The sequence below is a fragment of the Tamandua tetradactyla genome, chromosome 7, assembly GCF_023851605.1.
Source record: "Tamandua tetradactyla isolate mTamTet1 chromosome 7, mTamTet1.pri, whole genome shotgun sequence".
NCBI lineage: Eukaryota > Metazoa > Chordata > Mammalia > Pilosa > Myrmecophagidae > Tamandua > Tamandua tetradactyla.
Window position 1 is genome coordinate 62,323,920 of NC_135333.1, and position 23,882 is coordinate 62,347,801.

At 42.0% G+C, this 23,882-nt stretch overlaps 1 protein-coding gene across 1 annotated transcript in view; it reads left to right on the forward strand.

Moving 5' to 3' along the window:
* The window catches only part of CACNA2D4 (calcium voltage-gated channel auxiliary subunit alpha2delta 4), a 112,722-nt gene that overhangs the window by 38,669 nt on the left and 50,171 nt on the right, over positions 1-23,882 (forward strand). The window contains exons 19-24 of the mRNA XM_077168201.1: positions 6,470-6,531; positions 7,751-7,818; positions 10,637-10,682; positions 10,774-10,871; positions 12,723-12,816; positions 21,597-21,692. Of these exons, the coding sequence (XP_077024316.1) occupies positions 6,470-6,531; positions 7,751-7,818; positions 10,637-10,682; positions 10,774-10,871; positions 12,723-12,816; positions 21,597-21,692 (464 nt within the window). The remainder of the gene's footprint in view (positions 1-6,469; positions 6,532-7,750; positions 7,819-10,636; positions 10,683-10,773; positions 10,872-12,722; positions 12,817-21,596; positions 21,693-23,882) is intronic.

Here is a 23,882-nt window from a genome sequence, read left to right on the forward strand (position 1 = left end):
GAGGTTCTAGCCAGAGCAATTAGACAAGAAAAAGAAATACAAGGCATCAAAATTGGAAAGGAAGAAGTAAAACTATCACTGTTTGCAGACGATATGATACTATACATCGAAAACCCGGAAAAATCCACAACAAAACTACTAGAGCTAATAAATGAGTACAGCAAAGTAGCAGGTTACAAGATCAACATTCAAAAATCTGTAGCATTTCTATACACTAGTAATGAACAAGCTGAGGGGGAAATCAAGAAACGAATCCCATTTACAATTGCAACTAAAAGAATAAAATACCTAGGAATAAATTTAACTAAAGAGACAAAAAACCTATATAAAGAAAACTACAAAAAACTGCTAAAAGAAATCACAGAAGACCTAAATAGATGGAAGGGCATACCGTGTTCATGGATTGGAAGACTAAATATAGTTAAGATGTCAATCCTACCTAAATTGATTTACAGATTCAATGCAATACCAATCAAAATCCCAACAACTTATTTTTCAGAAATAGAAAAACCAATAAGCAAATTTATCTGGAAGGGCAGGGTGCCCCGAATTGCTAAAAACATCTTGAGGAAAAAAAACGAAGCTGGAGGTCTCGCGCTGCCTGACTTTAAGGCATATTATGAAGCCACAGTGGTCAAAACAGCATGGTATTGGCATAAAGATAGATATATCGACCAATGGAATCGAATAGAGTGCTCTGATATAGACCCTCTCATCTATGGACATTTGATCTTTGATAAGGCAGTCAAGCCAACTCACCTGGGACAGAGCAGTCTCTTCAATAAATGGTGCCTAGAGAACTGGATATCCATATGCAAAAGAATGAAAGAAGACCCATCTCTCACACCCTATACAAAAGTTAACTCAAAATGGATCAAAGATCTAAACATTAGGTCTAAGACCATAAAACAGTTAGAGGAAAATGTTGGGAGATATCTTATGGATCTTACAACTGGAGGTGGTTTTATGGACCTTAAACCTAAAGCAAGAGCACTGAAGAAGGAAATAAATAAATGGGAACTCCTCAAAATTAAACACTTTTGTGCATCAAAGAACTTCATCAAGAAAGTAGAAAGACAGCCTTCACAATGGGAGACAATATTTGGAAATGATATATCAGATAAAGGTCTAGTATCCAGAATTTATAAAGAGATTGTTCATCTCAACAACAAAAAGACAGCCAACCCAATTACAAAATGGGAAAAAGACTTGAACAGACACCTCTCAGAAGAGGAAATACGGATGGCCAAGAGGCACATGAAGAGATGCTCAATGTCCCTGGCCATTAGAGAAATGCAAATCAAAACCACAATGAGATATCATCTCACACCCACCAGAATGGCCATTATCAACAAAACAGAAAATGACAAGTGCTGGAGAGGATGCGGAGAAAGAGGCACACTTATCCACTGTTGGTGGGAATGTCAAAGGGTGCAACCACTGTGGAAGGCAGTTTGGCGGTTCCTCAAAAAGCTGAATATAGAATTGCCATACGACCCAGCAATACCATTGCTAGGTATCTACTCAAAGGACTTAAGGGCAAAGACACAAACGGACATTTGCACACCAATGTTTATAGCAGCATTATTTACAATTGCAAAGAGATGGAAACAGCCAAAATGTCCATCAACAGAAGAATGGCTAAACAAACTGTGGTATATACATACGATGGAATATTATGCAGCTTTAAGACAAGATAAACTTATGAACCATGTAATAACATGGATGGACCTAGAGAATATTATGCTGAGTGAATCCAGCCAAAAACTAAAGGACAAATACTGTATGGTCCCACTGATGTGAACGGACATTCGAGAATAAACTTGAAATATGTCACTGGTAACAGAGTTCAGCAGGAGTTAGAAACAGGGTAAGACAATGGGTAATTGAAGCTGAAGGGATACAGACTGTGCAACAGGACTAGATGCAAAAACTCAAAAATGGACAGCACAATAATACCTAATTGTAAAGTAATCATGTTAAAACACTGAATGAAGCTGCATCTGAGCTATAGGTTTTTGTTTTGTTTTGTTTTGTTTTGTTTTGATTTTACTATTATTACTTTTATTTTTTTCTCTATATTAACATTCTATATCTTTTTCGGTTATGTTGCTAGTTCTTCTAAACCAATGCAAATGTACTAAGAAATGATGATCATGCATCTATGTGATGATGTTAAGAATTAATGATTGCATGTGTAGAATGGTATGATCTCTAAATGTTGGGTTAATTTCTTTTTTTCCGTTAATTAAAAAAAAAAAAAAAGAGAAGGGATAATTGGAGATGAAGGGATACAGACTGTACAACGGGACTGGATATAAAAACTCAGAAATGGACAGCACAATACTACCCAATTGTAATGCAATTATGTTAAAACACTGAATGAAGCTGCATGTGAGGTATAGGTTTTTTGTTTTTGTTTTTTTTGTTTTTTTTTCTTTCTATTATTGTTTTAATTCTTATTCTGTTGTCTTTTTATTTCTTTTTCTAAATCGATGCAAATGTACTAAGAAATGATGAATATGCAACTATGTGATGTTATTAAGAATTACTGATTGTACATGTAGATTGGAATGATTTCTAATTGTTTTGTTAATTCTTTTTTTAATTAATAAAAAAAAAAAAAAAAAAAGAATAAAATAAGTAAATGGTGTAAAAAAAAAAAAAAAAAAAAAAAAAAAAGGGGAGCTCAAAATAACCTGAATTTGGTGGAAAACCTCAATCTATATATCAAAGAAGCTCAGCAAACCCCAAGCAGGATAAAAATAAAAAGAAAGTCACATCTAGGCTCATCAGAGTCTGCTGTTGAAAATCAAAAATAAAAGAAAATCTTGAAAGAAAAATTAAATCAGTGGAAAGGAAAAATTAAATAAATGAAAAGCTATTACCATGTTTATGGGCTGTAAGATCAATATTAAGAAATCTGTTCTAGTTTGCTAGCTGCTGGAATGGAATATACCAAAAACGGAATGGCTTTTAACAAGGGGAATTTAATAAGTTGCAAGTTTACAGTTCTAAGGCCGAGAAAATGTCCCAATTAAAACAAGTCTAAAGAAATGTCCAATCAAAGGTATCTAGGGAAAGATACCTTGGTTCAAGAAGGCCGATGAAGTTCAGGGTTTCTCTCTCAAGTGAGATGGCACATGGTGAACACAGTCAGGGCTTCTCTCTCAGCTGGAAGGGCACATGGCAAACACGGCATCATCTGCTAGCTTTCTCTCCTGGCTTCCGGTTTCATGAAGCTCCCCGGGAGGCATCTTCCTTCTTCATCTCCAAAGGTCGCTGGCTGGTGGACTCTCTGCTTCGTGGTGCTGCAGCATTCTCTGCATCTCATGGCTACATCGTTCTGCTCTCTCTGAGTCTCTCTGAATCTCCAAAATGTTTCCTCTTTTATAGGACTTCAGAAACTAATCAAGACCCACTCAAATGGGTGGAGACATGTCACCCCCTAATCCAGTTTAACAACCATTCTTAACTAAATCACATCAACCAGGGAGATGATCTCATTACAGTTTCAAACATACAGTATTGAATAGAGATTATTCTACCTTTATGAAATGGGATTTATAGTAAAACATGACTTTCTTAGGGGGCATATATCCTTTCAAACCAGCACAATATCCATTTGCCCCAAATTGTTCTTTAGATTCAATACAGTCCCAATCAAAATTTAAGCAGACTTCTAGAAATAGACAAAGTGATTCTAAAATGTATGTGGAAATGCAAAGGACCTAGAATAGCCAAAACAATCTTTAAAAAGAAGAACCAGCTTGGACAATTCACACAATCTGATTACAAAACTTACTATAAAGCTACAGTAATCAAGCAAAGTGGTATTGACATAAAAATAGACAAATGGATCAATGAAATAGAACAGTGAATCCAGAAGTAAACACACACATATGTCATCAATTGATTTTCAATAAAGCTACCATGGCAAGCCAACGGAGAAAGGAAAGTCTTTTCAACAATGGCACAGGAACAACTGAATAAATGTATGGGAAAAATAAACACAGAGCCATATCTTATACCATACATAAAAATTAATTTGAGATGGATCATAGCCTTCAATGTACAAACTAAAACTGTAAAGCTTTTACAATAAAAAATAAAGTATTCACAACCTGAGAGAATGCCAGGATTTCTTGGACAAAACACAAAAAGCAATAAACAAAAAATTTATATAAATTTTTTATATGTTGAACTCCATCATAAGTAAAAAGTTATGCTCATCAAAAGACACCATTAAGAAAACAAAAAGACAAGTCATAGAGTGTATCCAGAATAAATAAAAAACTCCTACAAATCAATAGCAAAAAGCCTAATAACCCAATAAAAAAATGGGCAAAATGCTCGATTAGGCAGGCACTTCACTAAGGAAGGTACACAATGACCAATAAGCACATGTAAAAGTATTCAACATGATTAGTCACCAAAGAATGCAAATTAGAACGACAAAGAGATTCCATTTCAGATCTTCTTCAATGGCTAAAATTAAAAAGACTGATGACAGCAAATGCTGGCAAAGATGTGGAGAAATTGGAACTCTCGTACATTGCTGATGGACTGTAAAATGGCACCACAACTTTGGAAAATTGTTTGCTAGTGTTTTATAAAGGTAAACATACATTAGACTCAGCAATTCCATTCCTAAATATTTACCAAGAGAAATGAAAACATAGATCCACAAGAAAATTTATTCAGGAATGTTTATAGCAGCTTTATTCATTATAACGAAAAACTGGATGCAACAACTGACTGCCCATCCATGAGTAGGAACAAATTGTGATATATCCATACATCAAAATATTACTCAGCAGTAAAAAGGAACAAACTATGGAGACCTGCAACAACATGAATGGATCTTGAACACTTCCGCGTTGAAAAAAGAAGACAGACACTAAAGGCTACATACTACGAGAAAAGGCAGAATGAATGTACAGTGATAGAAATCACAAGAGAGTTTGCCAAGGGTGGGGGTAGGAGGGACTGCTCAGAAGAGGACAAAGAGATCTTTCTCAGAGGAGACTCTATATCTTGACAGGAAGGTGATTTTGCAGAGCTAGATGCATTTATCAGAACTAACTGAATTATGCAATTAAGATCTGTGCATTTTATTGTATGTATGTACCTTTTTCTTCAATAAAAAAAGAAGAAAACTATAAAAGATGCTCTCCAGTTCTGATATCGGATCCAGCCTCTCCTTGGAGCAGAGGGATCCAGAGTCCATCATCGCCCTTGCTGGCTCTCGACTCCCCCATGACACTTCTCAGAACAGTCCCCCTGGCTTTGCTGAAGGAGAGGAGCCGGCCGAGAGGGTGCTGCCGAAGCGGAGGAGGAGGGAGACTTTGCCAGGGGCTGAGTGCAGAGCTTGCCACGAATGTTAATTCTGCGTCAGTCTGAACCTAGTTTCCTAGAAAGCAAATCTTTTTTTTTCCCTTTGCCATCCCTCGCCCTCTGTGTCGCATCCAACATCGTACTCCAGTTTCTAAAATGGAAGCGGAAAAGCAGAACAAAGTGATAACAAGGAATAAGAACAGCTCCTGAGCCAACTATACAATTTGGCTTTCTCAGTGACAGAGATTTGTGTCTATGAACAGAAACAAGCCACAGAATTTCAGAGCCCAGAACAAATCACGCCCCTCCTTGCAGCCATCCTCCTGGATGAAAAACAAACTCGCCCCTCCCAGCAACCTCATGCAAGAGATGCTACGGTTGGTCCCGATTTACAAATGAAAACGTTGATGCTTAGGAAAGTGGAGGAATTTACCCTAGAGCTCACAGCTTGTATCCAGATTTGTCTGGCCCACTCTCACACATTATCAGATGCCCTAAATTATACAAATTAAAGTGAAACATGAAAGATGGCAACATTGGAAGTTAAAAAAAAAAAAAAGCTGTAAAGGGTGACTAGCCCTCCTGCGGTACAGAGGAGGGAACAATGGTGGCCCCCACCCCTCGATCACATTCAAGAGAGGGGAAAGTTGTGGATGGATTGAATAGATACAAGCTCCAGAAATTTTTAGTTTTGACAGCTTCTTCCCTGGCCCCGTACTGAGCCATGGAGCCAGTGTCTTCAAAATGCACCATTCAGTATGGTAGACACCAGCCACATTGACCATCTAAATTTAAATGCGTGTTCCTTAAAGCTGAATAAAATTTTTAAATTCAGTTTCTCGGTCTCACATGTCAAGTGCTCAGTCGCATATGTGGCTTGTGGCTACTGTAGGACAGCGCAGGTATTGACCCCGGACTGTAAATCCAGGCAGTCCCCAAAGGGTTGCAATTTGCTGGGCCTTGAGATGACTCCAGCTGTGGGTGTTGATGAGATGAGGCATGTGGGGTCTCGGAAGAGGTAAGATGTGAGAGAAGCACCACAGAAGTGAGAGAAGTGCCAAAGGCATCGGGGGGCAGCATCGGCAGGTGCTCTCCTTCCATTTTAAGTCCTTGCTCTTTTCTGTTCTTTCAGAAGCGAGTCCTTTTCCTGACCAATGACTATTTCTTCACTGGCATCAAGGACACACCTTTCAGGTGAGAGACCCACGTTCTATTTGCCGGCATGGGGAATGGGGAGGAGGTGGAACTTGAGTTGCCAACAACTCTGGGTAGAATTTTCAGATTTGATGGGGGATGGATTTATTTATAGGTAGTTGGCAGCTTTTATGATAATAGAAAAAGACCCATGTCAGCATTCAGAAAACTTGGGGTCTAGCTCTGCTTCGCCAGTGTGTGCAGCCTCCATGATGGAGTGTGCAAGCTCTGGGGCCAAGTTGTCTGGGTTGGAATCCTAACTTCACCACTTGCAAGCTGCGTGACCTTAGTCAATTCACTTAACCTCTCTGTGCCTTGGATTCCTCATTGGTTAAATGGAGGTAATAATAGTGGGTCCTTTGTGGGTTCATGGTTTGTTGTGCGGATTAAATTATATAATCCACTTAAAGCTCTTAAAACAATACCTTATTTATAAATAAAAGAATCAAATTTGGAGATCTCTTGGGTTCCCTCCAATGCTACAAATATTTGATTTTAGGCATTATATAATATATACAATATAAATACACAATATATACAGGCATTATATTCCTTTAGGTCTATAAGGAATATAAGGAAATATTTAGGAACATATATAAAGACCATAAGGAAACAAATGGTCCTTATCTCTGAATTACCTCATCTCTCGCAAAAACAGCATTTCCTAACCCTGACTGCTCATTAAAGTACCTGAGGAACTTTGTAAAAATACCAATGCCTGGGTCCCAGAATCACCAATTTAATCAGAATTTCTGGGGTGAGGCCCAGGTTCCAGTATCTTCTAGTGCTCCCTACATCACTCAGATACTGTCCAGGAGAGGAAGGCATGGCAGGAGTCTCAGGGAGGGAAAGGAATCCCCTATTGTGGGACATTCTATGAGACGTGGGGTCCTTTCTGCGTTTCCAGAGGTCCCTGTGAGATTCTGGATCCACCTTAGTTAAAGCGGGAGCTGAGAGGTCTCATGGTCTATAGAACTTCTGTGGTCCTTCTCAGGAAGAAAGAAACTGGTGGAAAAATAGGACAAGTGCTGTCTCATTCTAGAGGGAACAGCCTGCGTGGTCAGAAGCTAAGAAAAAAGGGGGGAGGGGGTGTTTGACATGCATGCCTCATGTCATGGGTGTAAAAGCTCATAAACTCAGAATCAACAAGGAGGCGGGCGGAGAAATTGATTGGCATTTGCTGTTGGTGAAGAACTAGTGTTCTCTGCTCTCCCTGCAGCTTGGGTGTGGTGCTATCCCAGGGCCACGGAAAACACATCCTCCTGGGGAACACGCTGGTGGAGGAAGGTGGGTAGAGCCAACTGCTGATGGATAGTTTCGAGGAAAGGCTGGACTCTCCCAGGAGATGGGCAGAGCCAACCTGGGGGCGGAACCAGGTCTACAATCTCCCAGGCCCGGGCTGGGGGCAGGCTCTCAGAGCAGCGGCGGTCCGCTGACAGAGGGCTTCTGCCTCCGGGCACCCGGCAAGATCAGCCAGTCGGTCCTGCTACGGGCCACCAAGCCCCAGGCTGCCGACGGTGTGTTCTCTAAATCTGGAGGCTCTGCTGGGCCGGAATGGGGAAAGCGTTGGATAAAGCTTGATTTTACTCATCAGAAGGCTGTACAGAGGGGAAGAGAAAGAGAGAAGCCAAGAAGAAGGAGGTTGCTTCTAGGACGCAATCTGAGAGGGATGGTCAGAAGTGGGCAGGGCGGGAGAGAAGGCCCGCACTCCCGCCCCAGCCTGTGCTTGACCTATAGCTGCCTGGCACCATGAAAGAATAGAAGCTACATCCAGGGAGATCTCAGGCTGTCCAGGGGAAATCTGGACACAATTTGATTTAACACCTACATTCTGTCCATCTCTTCTTTACTATCCCGTACGTGCATCTCATTTCCATCTTTCTACCACCACCCTCATCGTTGTCTTTTCTCTCCTGGATAACCACAGTACCCCTCCAACTGGTCTGCCTGCCTCTTCCTCTCTCTGGACTTCAGCTGGAGGGATCTTTCTAGAAATGCCATATCCAACCATGACGCTACTTAAGAGCCTTCAATGGCCTCCTGAGTATTTTTTTCATTCTGCTCACACTAAGGAAGGTCTGCTGTGGTCATTTCTGAAACGCTCTCCTCTCCAGCTTCCCAGCCCTCTTATCCCAGTTAACTTTGGCCCACCCTACAGGTCCCAGCTTAGGTATTTCTTTTCTAGAAAGCTGTCCCTGGCAGATCCCCTCTTCCCCACCTGAACTGGGTAAGGTGCCCAGCTGTGCTCTCCCATTCACCCTTTCATAGCATGTGTTCACATATGTTGAACATTCTCCTTCTTTGTCCTCCACTGTCCCCAAGACAATCAAATGCCCCAGACCTCCATAGCGCCTTCTTCCTTCCCATGCTTTTCTTCCTCTACACAGGTAAGCCCAGGTTAGATGATTTCAGGGGACAAACCTGTTCAGGGGCTTTGGGCATAGAATTGGATGGGCTGCCTATGTCTGGTCAATCCAGTGTCCCTTTAATGGCTTCACAGAGCTTATCCTGTGGGCCTTTTCATCATATTTTCCTTCGATTTAGCAAAACCTTGATTGTCTGTTTGTTAGTGAATTCTGCGTGGGTGTCCATAGGGTGCCTAATCATTGTTCATCCAGGTAACAAACCTGCACATTGCTGTGCTGGGCAAAGGGATCTCCAGGCTCATCTCTGACCAGCCACTTAGCTCATTGGGTATGACAAAGCCAGTGAGGCCAAATCACTGGTTTTAAGGTGTTAGATCTTGAGCTGAGCTGAAGAGGAATTAGACGTGGCCTCCTTGGGGGGCTGCTGTGTGGTGGAAGCATTTGGATATGCTCATAATAATGAAACTACAACTTGGAAAGGATTGAGCGGCCTTAAACCCAAAGGAGGAGGGGGGAAATGCCTTCTGGCTGGGTATTTGAAAACACTGTATTTGCCTGAAAACACTGCATTTGCCTGAACTTTGAAGAATAGGGGGGATTTGTGCATGAGGTGATAGAAGGAAAAATCATTTCAGAAAGCGGGAGTAACATGGACAAAGGCAGAATTCATTCTGTTGATTGAATCCCTACTCTGCGCTAAGAATGGTACAGGGACAAAAAAAGGAGAAAATCCAGTCTTACCATTGCATAGCTTATTGTGTAGCTGTTTTTTCTGAATCTACAGATTTTATTGAGATATATTCTCATACCATATATTCCTTCTAAAGCATTCGATCAGTGTCTCACAACATCCTCACATAGTTGTGCAATCAACATCACACTCAATTTTAGGCAATTTTTGTGTTCCACAGAGAAAAATAACAGATGCACATACACACAAAGAAAATGCCAAAAACACCATATCCCTTATCCCTTCAATTATTTTACCTCTAGTATTGGTGTGTTACTGTTGATAAAAGAATATTAAGGTGTTACTGTTGAATATACTCCATGCTTGCTATAGGTAATTTTCCCCATATACCACTCTATTATTAACTCTTTGTACAAATGTCATACATTCGTAGTAGCTCATGTAATAACTTATTTATATTTGTAGTGTTAATCAGTGTTGTACATGACTTTAAACAACCCCTTTCAATCAAATTCACCTCCAATATGGCACCATTACTTATAATCCCAATAATGAACTACCATCACCTCTATCCATTCCCAAACATTTAAGTTAAACCTCTTAACAATTCTGTACATATTAGGTAACCATTCTCCCTTCTCCAGCTTCTGTCTGTCTCTAGGTCCCCCTACCTTTTAAGACTCTGAGTTTACGTTTTCTAGGGAGTTCATGTTAGTGAAATCATACCATATCTGTCTTTTCGTGACTGGCTTATTTCACTCAGCATTATGTCCTCAGGGTTCATCCATCCTGTTGCATGCTTAAGACCTCATTCCTTCTTACTGCTGCATAATATTCCATCATGTGTATATGCCACATTTTGTTTATCCACTTGTCTGTTGATGGACACTTGGATTGTTCCCATCTTTTAACAATTGTGAATAATGTCACTATAAATGTTGGTGTACAAATGTCTGTCCGTGTCCTGTGCAACTGTTTTTAAACAATTCAAGTGCATGCCTTCCTGGCAGTGGGTGGGAATCATACTGAGTGTGAACTCTGGTTTCAGGCCTGCACGACTTACTTCACCCAGATCTGAGCCTGGCCAGGGACTGGTAAGCAAGAAGGTTGCTGTACAGAGGAGTAGAACGTGGGAGGGAGGACAGTGGAACCATTCAAGGTAACACTGACTCTCCTGGGTTCCAGGATCTATTGCATTACGGATATTGACCCGGACCACCGGAAGCTCAGCCAGCTGGAGGCCATGGTCCGATTCCTGACCAGGGAGGACCCAGACCTGGAGTGTGAGTACCAGTCCCACCTGCTGAAACCTTGGAAACTTTCTCCTGAAGTCCTGCTCAGGGCTTTGCAGAGGGATGGGGGTTGGGGGCAGGAGAAAGGGTTGCCTCATGGCTCTATCATCCCTGGAGCTCATGGATGGCTTAAGGAAAACAGAGAGATGTCCAAAGAAAGAAGCCTTGCTATGGGTTCCTTTCAAGCTGGTGTCTGAGCATTCTTGAAACTGCGGCGACAAAGGTGCATCCCCATGTCAGGGACTGGGATACATGTCCCGAGCTCTACTAGGGCTCAGAAAAAAAGCCCACGGTGTGTAAGGGCATCACCTGCTGCCTGTCAACACCCAGCAGTGGGCCCCTGCTCAAGGAACTGACCCTGCACCTTACCTGAGGGTCTCATCTTGCCAGAGGAGAGTGGTAGACCAGATGGCCTCTTAAAGCATGTGTTCTGTGACTGTTTTTTAACTACTGGTCCTCAGGCTGACCCTAATGCAATTGGTGAGATCATTGAGTCACAGCCTCAGCATGGCCCCTCCTCTTCCTCTTTGTTAGAAGGAGCACATAAGCATCATTCCCATGCCAAGACCCTGCCTCGCATGCAGGCCCAAAAGGGCACTAATTTGTTCATTCATTCTTTCCATCAACAAATATGTACGGAGCACATACTGTTGATTCTCATTATTTGTGGTAGTTACATTCTTTAAAACTACCTTGAACACTGAATTAGGGAGTAGAAATACAAGATTAGCTTGCTACAAGCCTCTGGTCACAACATTTTTGTCAATTAATGTATACACAACTTTGTTTTATGTGTGTTTCTCTTTAAAGGCACCTTATTTAATATATAGTATGAATTCATTAACCTTGAATTCATGGCCAGTGGCCACTATAACACATGCCAGTGGCGCTATAACACATGCCTGAATGAAGCTTATTGAACACACGTATTTTCTCCATAAGGCACAGCATGACCTTCTCGTGCTTAGGAACACTAGACAGCACTTCAGCACTACTCATTTTAGACAGCTAATTCTCCAAAAAAAAAGAAAGAAAGAACATAAAACTATAAAAATAATGGCACTATATATACCATGAAAAGGACACTTGTTTGCAGTGAGAGAACTGAAACAGAGCATTACCTTGTTTCACCTTAGCCAAGCAACTCAAAATTTTCGCCCCTCCATGCACATCACCAAATGACCAAAAAGGTGTAGCAGGTGTTGATTATTTTGTGTTACAAATAAATTTTAGCAAGTAAGAAAATCACAAATATGGGATCCCCAGATAATGAGGATCAGCTGTACTCTGGTGCCAGGCCCTGTTCCAGGCATTGAAGCCACAGAAATAACCCATACCCTCCTCTGTAAGGAGAAGTCGCTTAAGCTGTAGATAAAAAAGAGCTCCCCTTACACAGAGTGGGAGGAGGAGCATTTGGACATGCGGGGAGGTAAGGAGGGGCTTGGGAAGTTCAAATCCACAGAGATGACAAAGGTCACCCTGACCTGAAGGTGACAAGCACAAAGCAGAGAGGTGAGCATTGAGATGGGAGAGGCACAGAGCCTTGTCTAGTGTCACTCAGGGACTCTCCTGATCCCAAAGAACCTTGGAACTGGGAAGAGCCTTAGAAATTGCTCAGTCCTGCTCAGAGGCTTCTGGGAGTTGAAGTTAAGGCTGAAGGTGGTGAAGTGACTTCCTCACATTGTGCAGTTGGTTTCACACATTCCAAGTATGTTTATGGGGCACAGCTTGTTCCTTGAACTTCAGGTTCCTCAGAAGGTGGATGAGCTTTGTTCCTGATCATGGGGAACATCAGTGCCTTCAGCTCTGCTTATTTTTCCCTCCCCCCCATTCGCCCACCAGGTGATGAGGCACTGGTGCAGGCCGTGCTGCTTGATGCGGTGGTGACGGCCCCCATGGAGGCCTACTGGACCGCGCTGACTCTCAACGGCTCTGTGTACGTGTCAGGGCGGGGCTGAGGGTTCAGAGAAGGAAAAGCCGGGCTGGGTAGAGGGGCAGCTCAAGCCATAGATTCCGTAGGCTGAGTCTGGGCACCGCCTATGGCCTGACGGGCAGCTCAGGAGACCACCCCCATCCTCTTGGCCTCAGACACCGGTGATGAGGGCGATAAGATGGGGGAGGAGTGGGCAGGACCTCCGCCCAGCCCCTCAGCCAAGCATCCCCAGACCGCTGCCCTCTCTGCCCTGTGAGACGACACTGAGCGTAGGTCCCCTCACAGGTACGAGCCCAAATTCTCCCTGGGCTGGCCCCATCCAAGAGACCCTCTCTCTCTCCCTGGACTGGGCTCCAGCCATGAAAGCGCATTAGCCAGAGTGCCCTGGGGAGAGGTTCAGCAGATGAAAGCTCTGTTTCCAGCTGTCACAGTTGCAATGCCAATGAAGTGCAAACCTGACTCGGTACTTCCGGGGTCCTCAGATATCCTCACTCCATTTGCTCATCCTTTACCTGCTACCACTGGTGTGTGTGTGCGCACACGCATGTGAATATGGACGTGTGTTTGTGGGGATAGTGCGTGATATTAATGAGTTTAAAATAGAGTGGGCCAGGCACTGTTCTAAGTACATTAACCCATTTGACTCTACAGTCCAGGTACTAACGTTAGCTCCATTTTACAGATGAGGAAATCGAGACCTAGCAAAGTCAATAACTTGTACAAGGTAATGTGGCTAGAAAGTAACAAAGCTGGGACCCAAATCAGGCAGCCCAGCTCCTGAGTCTGTTCAGAGGACCCTGCAGGGGGCCCAGTCACTGAGTTTGGAGTGAAGGGGCATGTTCTTTACCTTTCTGAGTCTGCAGATTTATCTTTTTATTATTACTTTTGGAGTAATGAAAATGTTTTAAAATTGATTGTGGTGATAAATGGACAGATGGTTCTTAATGTTGAGAAGCATTGAGGAACAACTATTCTTTTTTTTTATTTTTAGTGATAAAACCAAACAACATACAAACATGGACATTCTTAACATATTCCATACTTGGTCAGTATCATCACATAGTTGTATATTCATCACCATGATCATTTCTTAGAACATTTGCATCACTCCAGAAAGAAAAAGAAAAAACTCATGCATAGCCTACCCCTTACTCCTCCCTCTCATTGACCACTAGTATTTTCATCAACCCAATTTACTTTAACATTTGTTCCTTCATTATTTATTCATTTTTATTCCATATTTTTTACTCATCTGTCCATACCATAGATAAAAGGAGCATCAGAACAAGGTTTTGACAGTCACACAGTCACTTTGCAAAAACTATATCATTACACAATCAACTTCAAGAAACATGGCTACTGGAACACAGTTCTACATTTTCAGGCACTTCCCTCTAGCCTCTCTAATACACATTAAACTAAAAAGATGATATCTATATAATGTGTAAAAATAACCTCCAGGATAACCTCTCAACTCTGTTTGAAATCTCTCAGCCACTGACACTTTATTTTGTCTCATTTCTCTCTTCCCCCTTTTGGTTGAGATTTTCTCAATCCCTTGATGCTGAGTCCCAGCTCATTCTAGGATTTCTGTCCCATGTTGCCAGGGAGGTTTACACCCCTGGGAGTCATGTCCTACACAGAGAAGGGAGGGCAGCGAGTTTGCTTTCATGTTGGCTGAGAGAGAGACCACACCTGAGCAACAAAAGAGGTTCTCTGGGAGTGACTCTTAGGCCTAATTTTAAGTAAGCTTAGCCTATCCTTTGCGGGGATAAGTTTCATATGAACAGACCACAAGATTGGGGGCTCGGCCTATTGATTTGGTTGTCCCCACTGCTTGCAAGAATATCAAGCCTTCTCCAAATGGGAAAGTTGAATTTTCCCCATTTCTCACCATTCCCCCAAGGGGGCTTTGCAAATACTTTTTTATTCACTGGTCAAATCCCTCTGGGATTTATTGGGGCATCCCTCTGGACAAACCTACAAAATCTCATGCCTATTCAAAGTTCCATGTGCTTATGGTGTTCAATTAAACTGTCCATATAAGTTATATTAGGAAATACACTAATCAAAGTATAAATTTTGTACCAAATAAGCATTTTTTGCTTTAGTCTCATAAATAAGTTAAAGTTTTAAAATATGAATTACCATCTGTTTCAACACCCTGCAATATTGACATTCCTTTGTTCTTCCTCATGCAAAAACATTTTTTAATTTGTACATTTAGTTACTACCATTGTCTGCTCTAGGCATTCTTAGATTATATGTTCTCAGTCTTTTTTGTCTATCTTTCCTTCTGGTTTCGTTTGTGCCCCCAGGCCTCCTCCCGCTATCATTCTCACATCCAGCTTCATTCAATGCACTAACATTATTGTGTTACAGTTAGGTAGTATTGTGCTATCCATTTCTGAATTTTTATAATCAGTTCTGTTGCACATTCTGTATCCCTTCAGCTCCAATTACCCAATACCTACCCTATTTCTATCTCTTGATGGTCTCTGTTCTTAACTGGAATTCTCCAAGTTCATTCATTAACGTTTGTTCATATCAGTGAGACCATACAGCATTTGTCCTTTTGCTTCTGGCTAATCTCACTCAGCATAATGTCCTCAAGGTCCATCCATGTTGTTACATGCTTCATGTTACACGCTTTATTCTGTCTTACAGCTGCATAGTATTCCATTGTATACATATACCGCAGCTTGTTTAGCCATTCGTCTGTTGATAGACATTTGGGCTGGGTTCCCATCTCTTGGCAATTGTAAATAATGCTGCTATAAACATTGGTGTGCAAATGTCCATTTGTGTAGGAATAAATATTCTTAATCAAGATGTGCATCATAAAGGATTACCTAGGAAAGTAATGTACAACAGCCTATTAATAAAACTAAGGGAAAAAAAACATAAAACCATCTCTAAAGATGCAGAAAAGGCATTTGGAAAAAAATTAAATCCATTCATGTTTTTAACACTACTCAAAATTGAAATGGACCTAAACCTGAAAGTCAGTGCTTTACTTTATAGGGCAAGAGGCTGTCTCCCTAAGGTAGGAACAAGGCCGTCATGCCCGCATGCCCACTGCCACTTACCAGGTGCTAAAAAGTGCACTAGAAAATTATTTAATAAAACTATAACAGCCATGTTAGGCAATGCAATCAGAAAGAGGAAGCACTCAGAGACAATGATCATTAATTGGGAAGGAAGAAGTGAAAATATCTCTATTTTTAAATGCTATGATTATATATCTGGACACTCCCTGAAAATTAATTGGAAAGCTATTATAAACAATAAGCATTTAGTAAAGTAGCCGGTTATAACATCAGCAACCCAAATTAATTACCTTTATCTATACAAATAAAAATGAGATAGATATAAGAAGAAAGGAAAGCAAAGCATAAATAATAAAATATGTATCAAAGAGCATGATGTATACAACCTACTCTAAAAAGTTTAGAAATAGATAAATGATTGATCTAGACAGATTCAAGGATGGATGGCTAAATAGAAGGCAGGCATGAAAAAAATGTTAGAAGTTGGTTGATCTGGGTATTTGGGTTGGATTCTGGGTAAGGTTTTGTGTTATTTTTGTGGTTTTCCTGTAAGTTTGAAATTATTTCAAAATAAAATATTTTGGGGGTGCAAGGGTAGTTCAGTGGTAGGATGCCCGCCCCTCATGCGGGAGACCCGGGTTTGATACCCAGACCATGCACCCCCCCCCAAAAAAATAAAATATTTTTAAAAACAAAATAAAGTTCCTTAACATATATAAGAAGTGTTCAGAGCCTGTATAAGGAAAGTTATAAAAACCCTCCGAAAAGCACAAATGTACACTGGAACAAGTGGAAAGACATACAAGGCTCTTGAACAGGAAGAGTAAACATCATAAAGGTAGTAATCCTCCCTAAGTTAATTTATTAATTTAATGTGATCCTAATAAAATTGGGATTTTCTTTTTGGAGCCAGTATTATTCTGGAGCCAGACAATTTGATCATAAAGTTCATTTGGAAGAATAGGTAAGAATAGCCAGTAAATCCCTGAAAAGAAGCCACACTAAAGGAAAGTTGGTCCTACCAAGATATTGAAACATATTATGAAACTTTTATAATTTATAAATTGTGGTATTGGCACATGGATAGACAGGATGACCAATGGAACAGAACAGAAAATGCAGAAATTCATCCAATTACATATGTAAATTTAGTGTATGATAAAGACAGCTTGACAAAGGAATGAGGAAAAGATGAACTTTTTAATAATTGGCCATTTGGAGAACAATCAAATTGGGTTCTTATCATACACCTGGATTAAGTCCAAATCGCTCAGAGATTTAAATGTAGAAGAATGAAACCACTTAAGTACTAAAAGAAAACATGAGTGAATTACTCTAAAATCTAAGACTGGGGAAAACTTTTCCAACAAAATTCAGAAGCAGTAAGGGAATGACATAAATTTGATAGGTTAAAAATATTTGTATACCTTGTGTCTAATGTTTCTTTTATCTACTTTATCAACAGACAAGTAAAACATATGGATTAAAAAAATAAATAATACAGGAACAAATGTTAAAATAAATTTAGTAGGTTGAAATGCTAGTGATCAATGAAAGGGAGGGGTAAGGGGTATGGTATGTATGAATTCTTTTCTGTTTGTTTTTTATTTCTTTTTCTGAATTGATACAAATGTTCTAAGAAATGATCATGACAATGAATATACAACTATGTGATGATATTGTGAATTATTGATTATATATCAAGAATGGAATGATCATATGGTAAGAATGTTTGTTTGTGTGTTGTTATGTTTACTAAATAAAATGTACAGATGTAAGACAAACAAAATGAAAATATCAATACCACTTTTAATCTTGAAAAAAAAATGTATAGCAAAAACAGAAACAGCAAGGTACAAAGAGAAATGACAAATGGCAGAAATTATTTACAGCTTACAGATAAAGAGTTATTATCCCTATATTACATTTTTATGACAAATAAAGAACTTCTAAAATAGAGAAGCAAAAGCCTAACCACTTTATAGGAAAAGTGATCAAGAGATGTGAACAATTTCACGGAGAAAAAATGCTAATATTCTTTAAATAATATGAAAAATACTCAACCTCACTCATAATAAAAGAAATGCAAATTAAAACGTCATCAGATTGATACCCATCTAAATTTGGCAGCATACACTGTTGGCAAGGTTGTGGGGAAACAGGAACTCTCCTACTGTGCTTGGGAATGCAGAGTGTTTCAAGCCCTGTGGAGAGGAACTTGACAATATCTAGCAAAATTATATATGCATTTACACTTTGACCTGGCAATCTCATCCCAGTGATACTCCGGCAAAAAGATGAAACGCTGTAGGCATTAGCTATTCATTGCAGCACCATTTATAACAGTAAAAGATTGGAAACAACCTAAATGTCCATCAAAAGGGGACTTGTTAAATAAAGTATGGTAGATCCACAAACTAGGAACTTTTTTGTGAAAAGTTTTGTGAAAGTGAGAAATATCTATATATACTATTGAATGATCTCCAGCAAGGTGGAGGAAATTGTGCATAATACACTACTGTTTATCTAAAAAGATAATTGCATATATATACACACACACACACACACATATTTTAAATGGGACAATTAACAGCAACAAAAAGTTTACCTATAGGAAGAATGAAGAAATAGGAGGATAGGAAGGACAGAAGGGGAACACTTTTGAATAGTCTTTTATTTTGCATGTTTGACTTTTAGAACCATGTAATGCCTTATATAATTACAAAACAAAATAGGATTTTAAGTAATTTCTAAACAATTGAATGCAAATGAAACAAATATACCTGGCTATGCATCATGTATGTGATGTAACCATAGGGAAGAAAATTCTTTCAAGGGACTTTAAAACACAGACTGCAGAGACTAAATAAATAAGATCTTAAAATATGTTTAGTAATCATGTTGCTAGAAATAATATGATAACTGTTATCCTGTAACTATATAGACAGAATAAATAAGTATTATGTTAATGTCATTAAAATTAATGATTTTTAGCCAAAGAGAAAAGAGATGCAAATTTTAAAAATCAAAGATGTTAAATTGAGATGTAATGCTAAATATGAATTGGAAATACCACTTTGAACGCATGATGAATCTTCTCCTAAAGAAACAAAAAAAAATTCTCTCTGCCTACTGAAATGACCACCCTCAATAGGCACTGCCAGCCACAGATTTTTGGGGTCTTTCAACACTAATCCAAGTTAAAATGAGCCAGGACTCATTAGAAAAATGTCTGCTTCCAGGACAGGGGTAGGGAATACACAAGAAAACCTGGAACATCTTGTCAGACCAGGAATCAAGAAGTTACTAAAGACTGCTGAGATTATGCCAACTGGACCCAGAGCCAACATGGAAAAGACTCTCACTGGCCAAAAGTAATGTATCCTTCCTCTCCTGTACATACTGCACCTCCAGATAACCAAATATTGAGCACAAGAGAGTTTTTCTTTATACACGTATTTCAAGTAAAAATAAAGAAAAAAAAAGAGAATAGCCCTGTTTTGCAAGCCCTAATAATCAGGCTCTATGAACCCCCTGGTGAAGGGATCCCGCCTATGGGGAGCTCATGCCACCACATTAAACCTGGATCTGAGCGGGCCTCTAGTTTGCAGGGGTAAAATGAAATAAAGCAAAATAAGAAATTTAAGCTAAGACACTTAAAACGGAGATGGAGAGCTGTGCACAGGGAAGGGCGCTGACACCACCCCTGAAATCCTGAAACTGGCTGCTATACACGAAACCTAAGCAGCTAGCAAAGTCCCAGGCCCTTTCTGAAAAAACAAAACCTATTTCTAAGACCCTTGTCTTGACCAACTTCTTTTTTTTTTCTTCCTCTTTTCCCTTCCAAAAACCCTTGCCTGACAGTCCCAACTTGGGGCACAGTTTGGGTTTCTCCTTGAACCTGTGCTCTCCAAATTGCAATTCTAAGACCCCAGGTAAATGCTTTAGTTGATTTACAGCTCAATTTATTATTTCTCAGTTGACAGAGAATAATGGGGGATAAAAGTACATGCTGAGTGACACCACAGCCTTGCAATCCCCTAAATCCGGAATGTGAGATGCTCTGCAGGACTAATGGCCTAATTTGTTCAGCAAATGAATTGCAAGGAAAAGAGGAGGGGACTGGGAGAGAGGAGACAGAAAAGAATCAGGTTATAAAAGACAAAAGAGGGTGGGCTACGGTGGCTCAGCAGGCAGGAATGCTTGCCTGTGATGCCAGAGGACCCGGGTTCAATTCCCGGTGCCTGCCCATGTTAAAAAAAAAAAAAGACCCCTCTTAATGGGTATGGGGGTCTCTTTTGCGGAGATGAAAATGTTCTAAACCTGATAGTGCTGATGACCATACAACTCTGTGATTATAGTAAAAACCATTGAATCGTGCATTTTAAATGGGTGAATTGTATGTGTGTGAATGCCTCAATAAAACTGTCATATATATATGTACAAAGAGAGAGACACTAAAGAGACATATTAACAGTTGCAATGCAAAGACCTTAAATTCTGATTCAAACAAACTGTTAAAAAAAATTTATGAGGCAATTGGAAAACATTTGAATGTTGAATGGCTTATTTGGTGATATTAAGGATGTACGGGTTTTTTAAGGTGTGATAAGACTGGGTTTTTTTTTAATCCTCATATTTTAATGATACATGCTAAAATGCCTACAGATGAGATGATATCTGGGATTTGCTTTCATTGTGAGCATGGGGGGAGTTGCAGGTGGAGCCAGGTCAGCCGAGGGTTGGTGGTGGTTGAAGCTGAGTTATGGGCTCAGTATACTAGCCTTTCCCGTTTGAGTGGAGATTTAGAAAGGAAAGCTCGTTAAAGACGCACGTGTGCTGGATCCCACCCCCGAGACTCTGACTTGGCAGGTCTGTTGCATCTTTGTGCGGTGCAGCCTTCATTGCTGAGAGAATGCCCATTAGGGAACCCCAGCGGCCCTAATGAAACCCCGCCTCCCCCAGGCAGTGCTTTGGGCATTGCCTTATCTTGTATATTCACTCAAACCGGCAGATACATGCTCGGAGAGAAATGGGGTAATATTCTAGAATAGATGGGGGTGGGGACAAGAAAATTAATAAGGGTAGACATGAGAGGTTCCTGCTCTGGTACCATCCATTTCCAAACCCCGGGTGCATCCATCACGGCATTATTGCTTTAGGACTGTGAGAAAAGTTAGCAACACGCTAACTACTTACAAGAGTTTTTTGGTTTTTTTTTTTTTTTTTCAAACCTGTCCAGAATGTTATGAAATCCCCTGGGACTTTTCTTGGGTGTCGGGTGCCTCCTCTTCACCTTTTCACTTTCCAGTAGTAAGGGAAATGTGTGCAAAGGGCTTTAAGACTGCAAGATGCTTGGTACCTGTGGGTCATGAGAAGTTCACACCTCTCCTGCTGAGTTCCTTCCATGTCCTCCAGTTCCAACTCCCCCAAAAGCCAGGCTGACAAATCAGGATCTAGATCTGCCAAAGCGGAGACCCAGAGGATCACTTAATGTGGGAAGGGCTGACTGCGGAAGCCTTCGCACCTGCTGGGACAGGGGAGCTCACAGCGGACGGGGCCTGCTTCTCCCTGAGCCATCAGCCTTCCTAGAACGTTCTCCCCTGAGTCGACCGGGCCCAGGATGTAGGAGAGGCTCAGTAAACACTTTGGGTCTTCCCAGCGCGCTCTGCCCACTCCTGGACCTGCCCCAGCTGCCCGTATTCATTCCTCCCTGCGTTGTCTGCCTTGCAGTGCCCCCGAGGTCGGGGTGGACATGGCCTTCCTGGGCACCCCGTCTGGCCTCCTGAGGAGCGGCTTGTTCGTGGGCTCCGAGAAGGTCTCCGACAAGTGAGTCCGCTGGCCGGCCTTGGGAGCGGGGGGTCCCTGCAGGGTCGGGAAGGGCAAAGTTCTCAGGTGTGTTCCCGCAGCCCCTGGATGGAGAGAGAATTGCACCCTAGTGTGCTGGGCCCTCCAGGAGTCCAGGGAGGGTGGAAGGGATTTACCGATTGGAAGAGTAATTGCACACATCCTGGAGGCGTCCCCAGGAGGAGAGGGAGGGCGGCTCAGTCGAGGGTTGGGGAAGCAAGCATTGGAGGGCTGATGGGAGACTCCACCCCACAGAGAAGCTGTTTGCCCTTCTGGGCCTCGTCTCAACCTGGCAAATGAAATATTCCATCTGTGTCCACATTTTGTACACGCTCCCTCCAACCCCCACCTCACTCACCCCTTCCAGGGTGGAGGAGCTGCTTCTGGAATCCCATGAAGGAAGCAGTACCCATGGCAGCTTTCCGGACAGTCCACTCCCTAACTTGGTGTGAAGTATTTGTGGTTCTTACTGTAACCTAATGGGACTCCAAGTCCATCCTGAGAGCAGGGAAGTCTGAAGACTCCAAGCCAACCTTTCTCAACAGGGCTCAATTTTGCCCCTATCCCCACCCCAGGGAGACATTGGCAATGTCTGGAGATATTTTTGATTGTAACACCGGGACAGGTGCTGCAGGCACCTTAGGAGATCGAGGCCAGGGGTGCAGCTCAATACCCCACAAAGCACAGAGCAGCCCCCACCACAAAGAATCTCCTGGCCCAAGGTATAACAGAGCTGAGGTTGAGAAACCCCGCTGGAAGCAAATCCTGGATTCTGGGGAAAGCCCCCAGCACCCAGCGTCCAGCGTCCAGCTGGCCAGAGGCACCCTGCCTGCAGGGTGCTGTGAAAAGGGGAGGTGGGAGCTCAGAGGAGGGTGCTGGAGAAGCAGCGCCACCTGCCGCTCGGCAAACCTGAGACTCAGCTGGGCCGGAACCCCCGGGCACCTGGGGGAAACCCGCTGAGGGGGTTACTGAGCAGTTGGACACCCCGTCCCTGCCTTCCTCCCCCACGCCGCTGCTCTCACTGAGTGCAAGCACACGGCCGCCGAGCCCCACGTTTGACGTGGTTCCAGGAGCTGGTGGCAGATCTACACTTGCTAAGCAAAGCTAAGGCATTTTAGGAAAACAAAATAAGTTTCTCTTCCCTCTGCCTCTCTCCTTGCTCCCCTCCTTCCCTCTCCACCTCCTCTCACTTCAAGAGAGGTGGGAGGAGAGAAAGCACGGGCTGCTGCATGGACCCTTTGCATAGCCCTGTTAGAGACAGAGCGCGTTGACTGTGGGTTCACCTTCAGGTCTCAACCAGTGCGGGGTGCATTCCTCCCCAAGCTCGCCACCCCTCCAACTCACCACCCACTTATGCTTCCGCATCCCCTTTCTTTTCCATGCCTTCAGCCTCCACCTGATCAGAAAATCCCCAAGTCCATGTCTTTGCCGGACAATAAAAGGTTGAGCAGGGCAAACTGTCCCTGACAGTGTGCAGGAGGGTGGAAATGTTCTTGGGGTCCCCCTGTATCCCCTCCAAAGAGCTCCTAGGGTTGCAGACAGAGCTTCGTGAGCTGCAGAGTACCTTTGCCTCTCAGGCACACAGCTGCTGTGGGCGGCTGCAGGTACATCGCACACCTCCTGGGGTGCCATTCCCCTAAACTGCAATGTGAATTACCGCCAGGGGTTCACGCAACAAGGCAAATCTGCCCATGGAATATGGAAGTCAATCACTCTTAAACTGTGTCCCAACCCTCCACCTGGTGGATGAGGCTCAGTGAATCTTAATCCCTCACCAGCTTCTCCCCGCCTCCCACTCTGCTTCTGGACCAGCCCTCCCTCCTGTCGGCCTCTGTGTGTTCAGGCAATGCAAACCCATAATTAGTAAGGTAAAGCTGCTCAAAAAAGAAAGAAAAGAAAAAGAAAGCCCGTGATACATTCTGAAACTTAGAGGCAATGATTTTTAAAGTAACCATTTTGGGGATTTTATGTCCCTCTATTAGTGCAGTGACAGTATTGATGAAACAATTTCCTTGATCAGACATTCCAATGAACCAGACAAAAATAAATCAGGCTATATCTAAAAGAAATAAACCCTGCAGGCAAAAAGGCGTACCTAAAAATGGAAAGTATTCCCTCATAACGCAGACCCTCTACTTCTGCTAGCTACTAACAGGCCAACAGATGTAACAT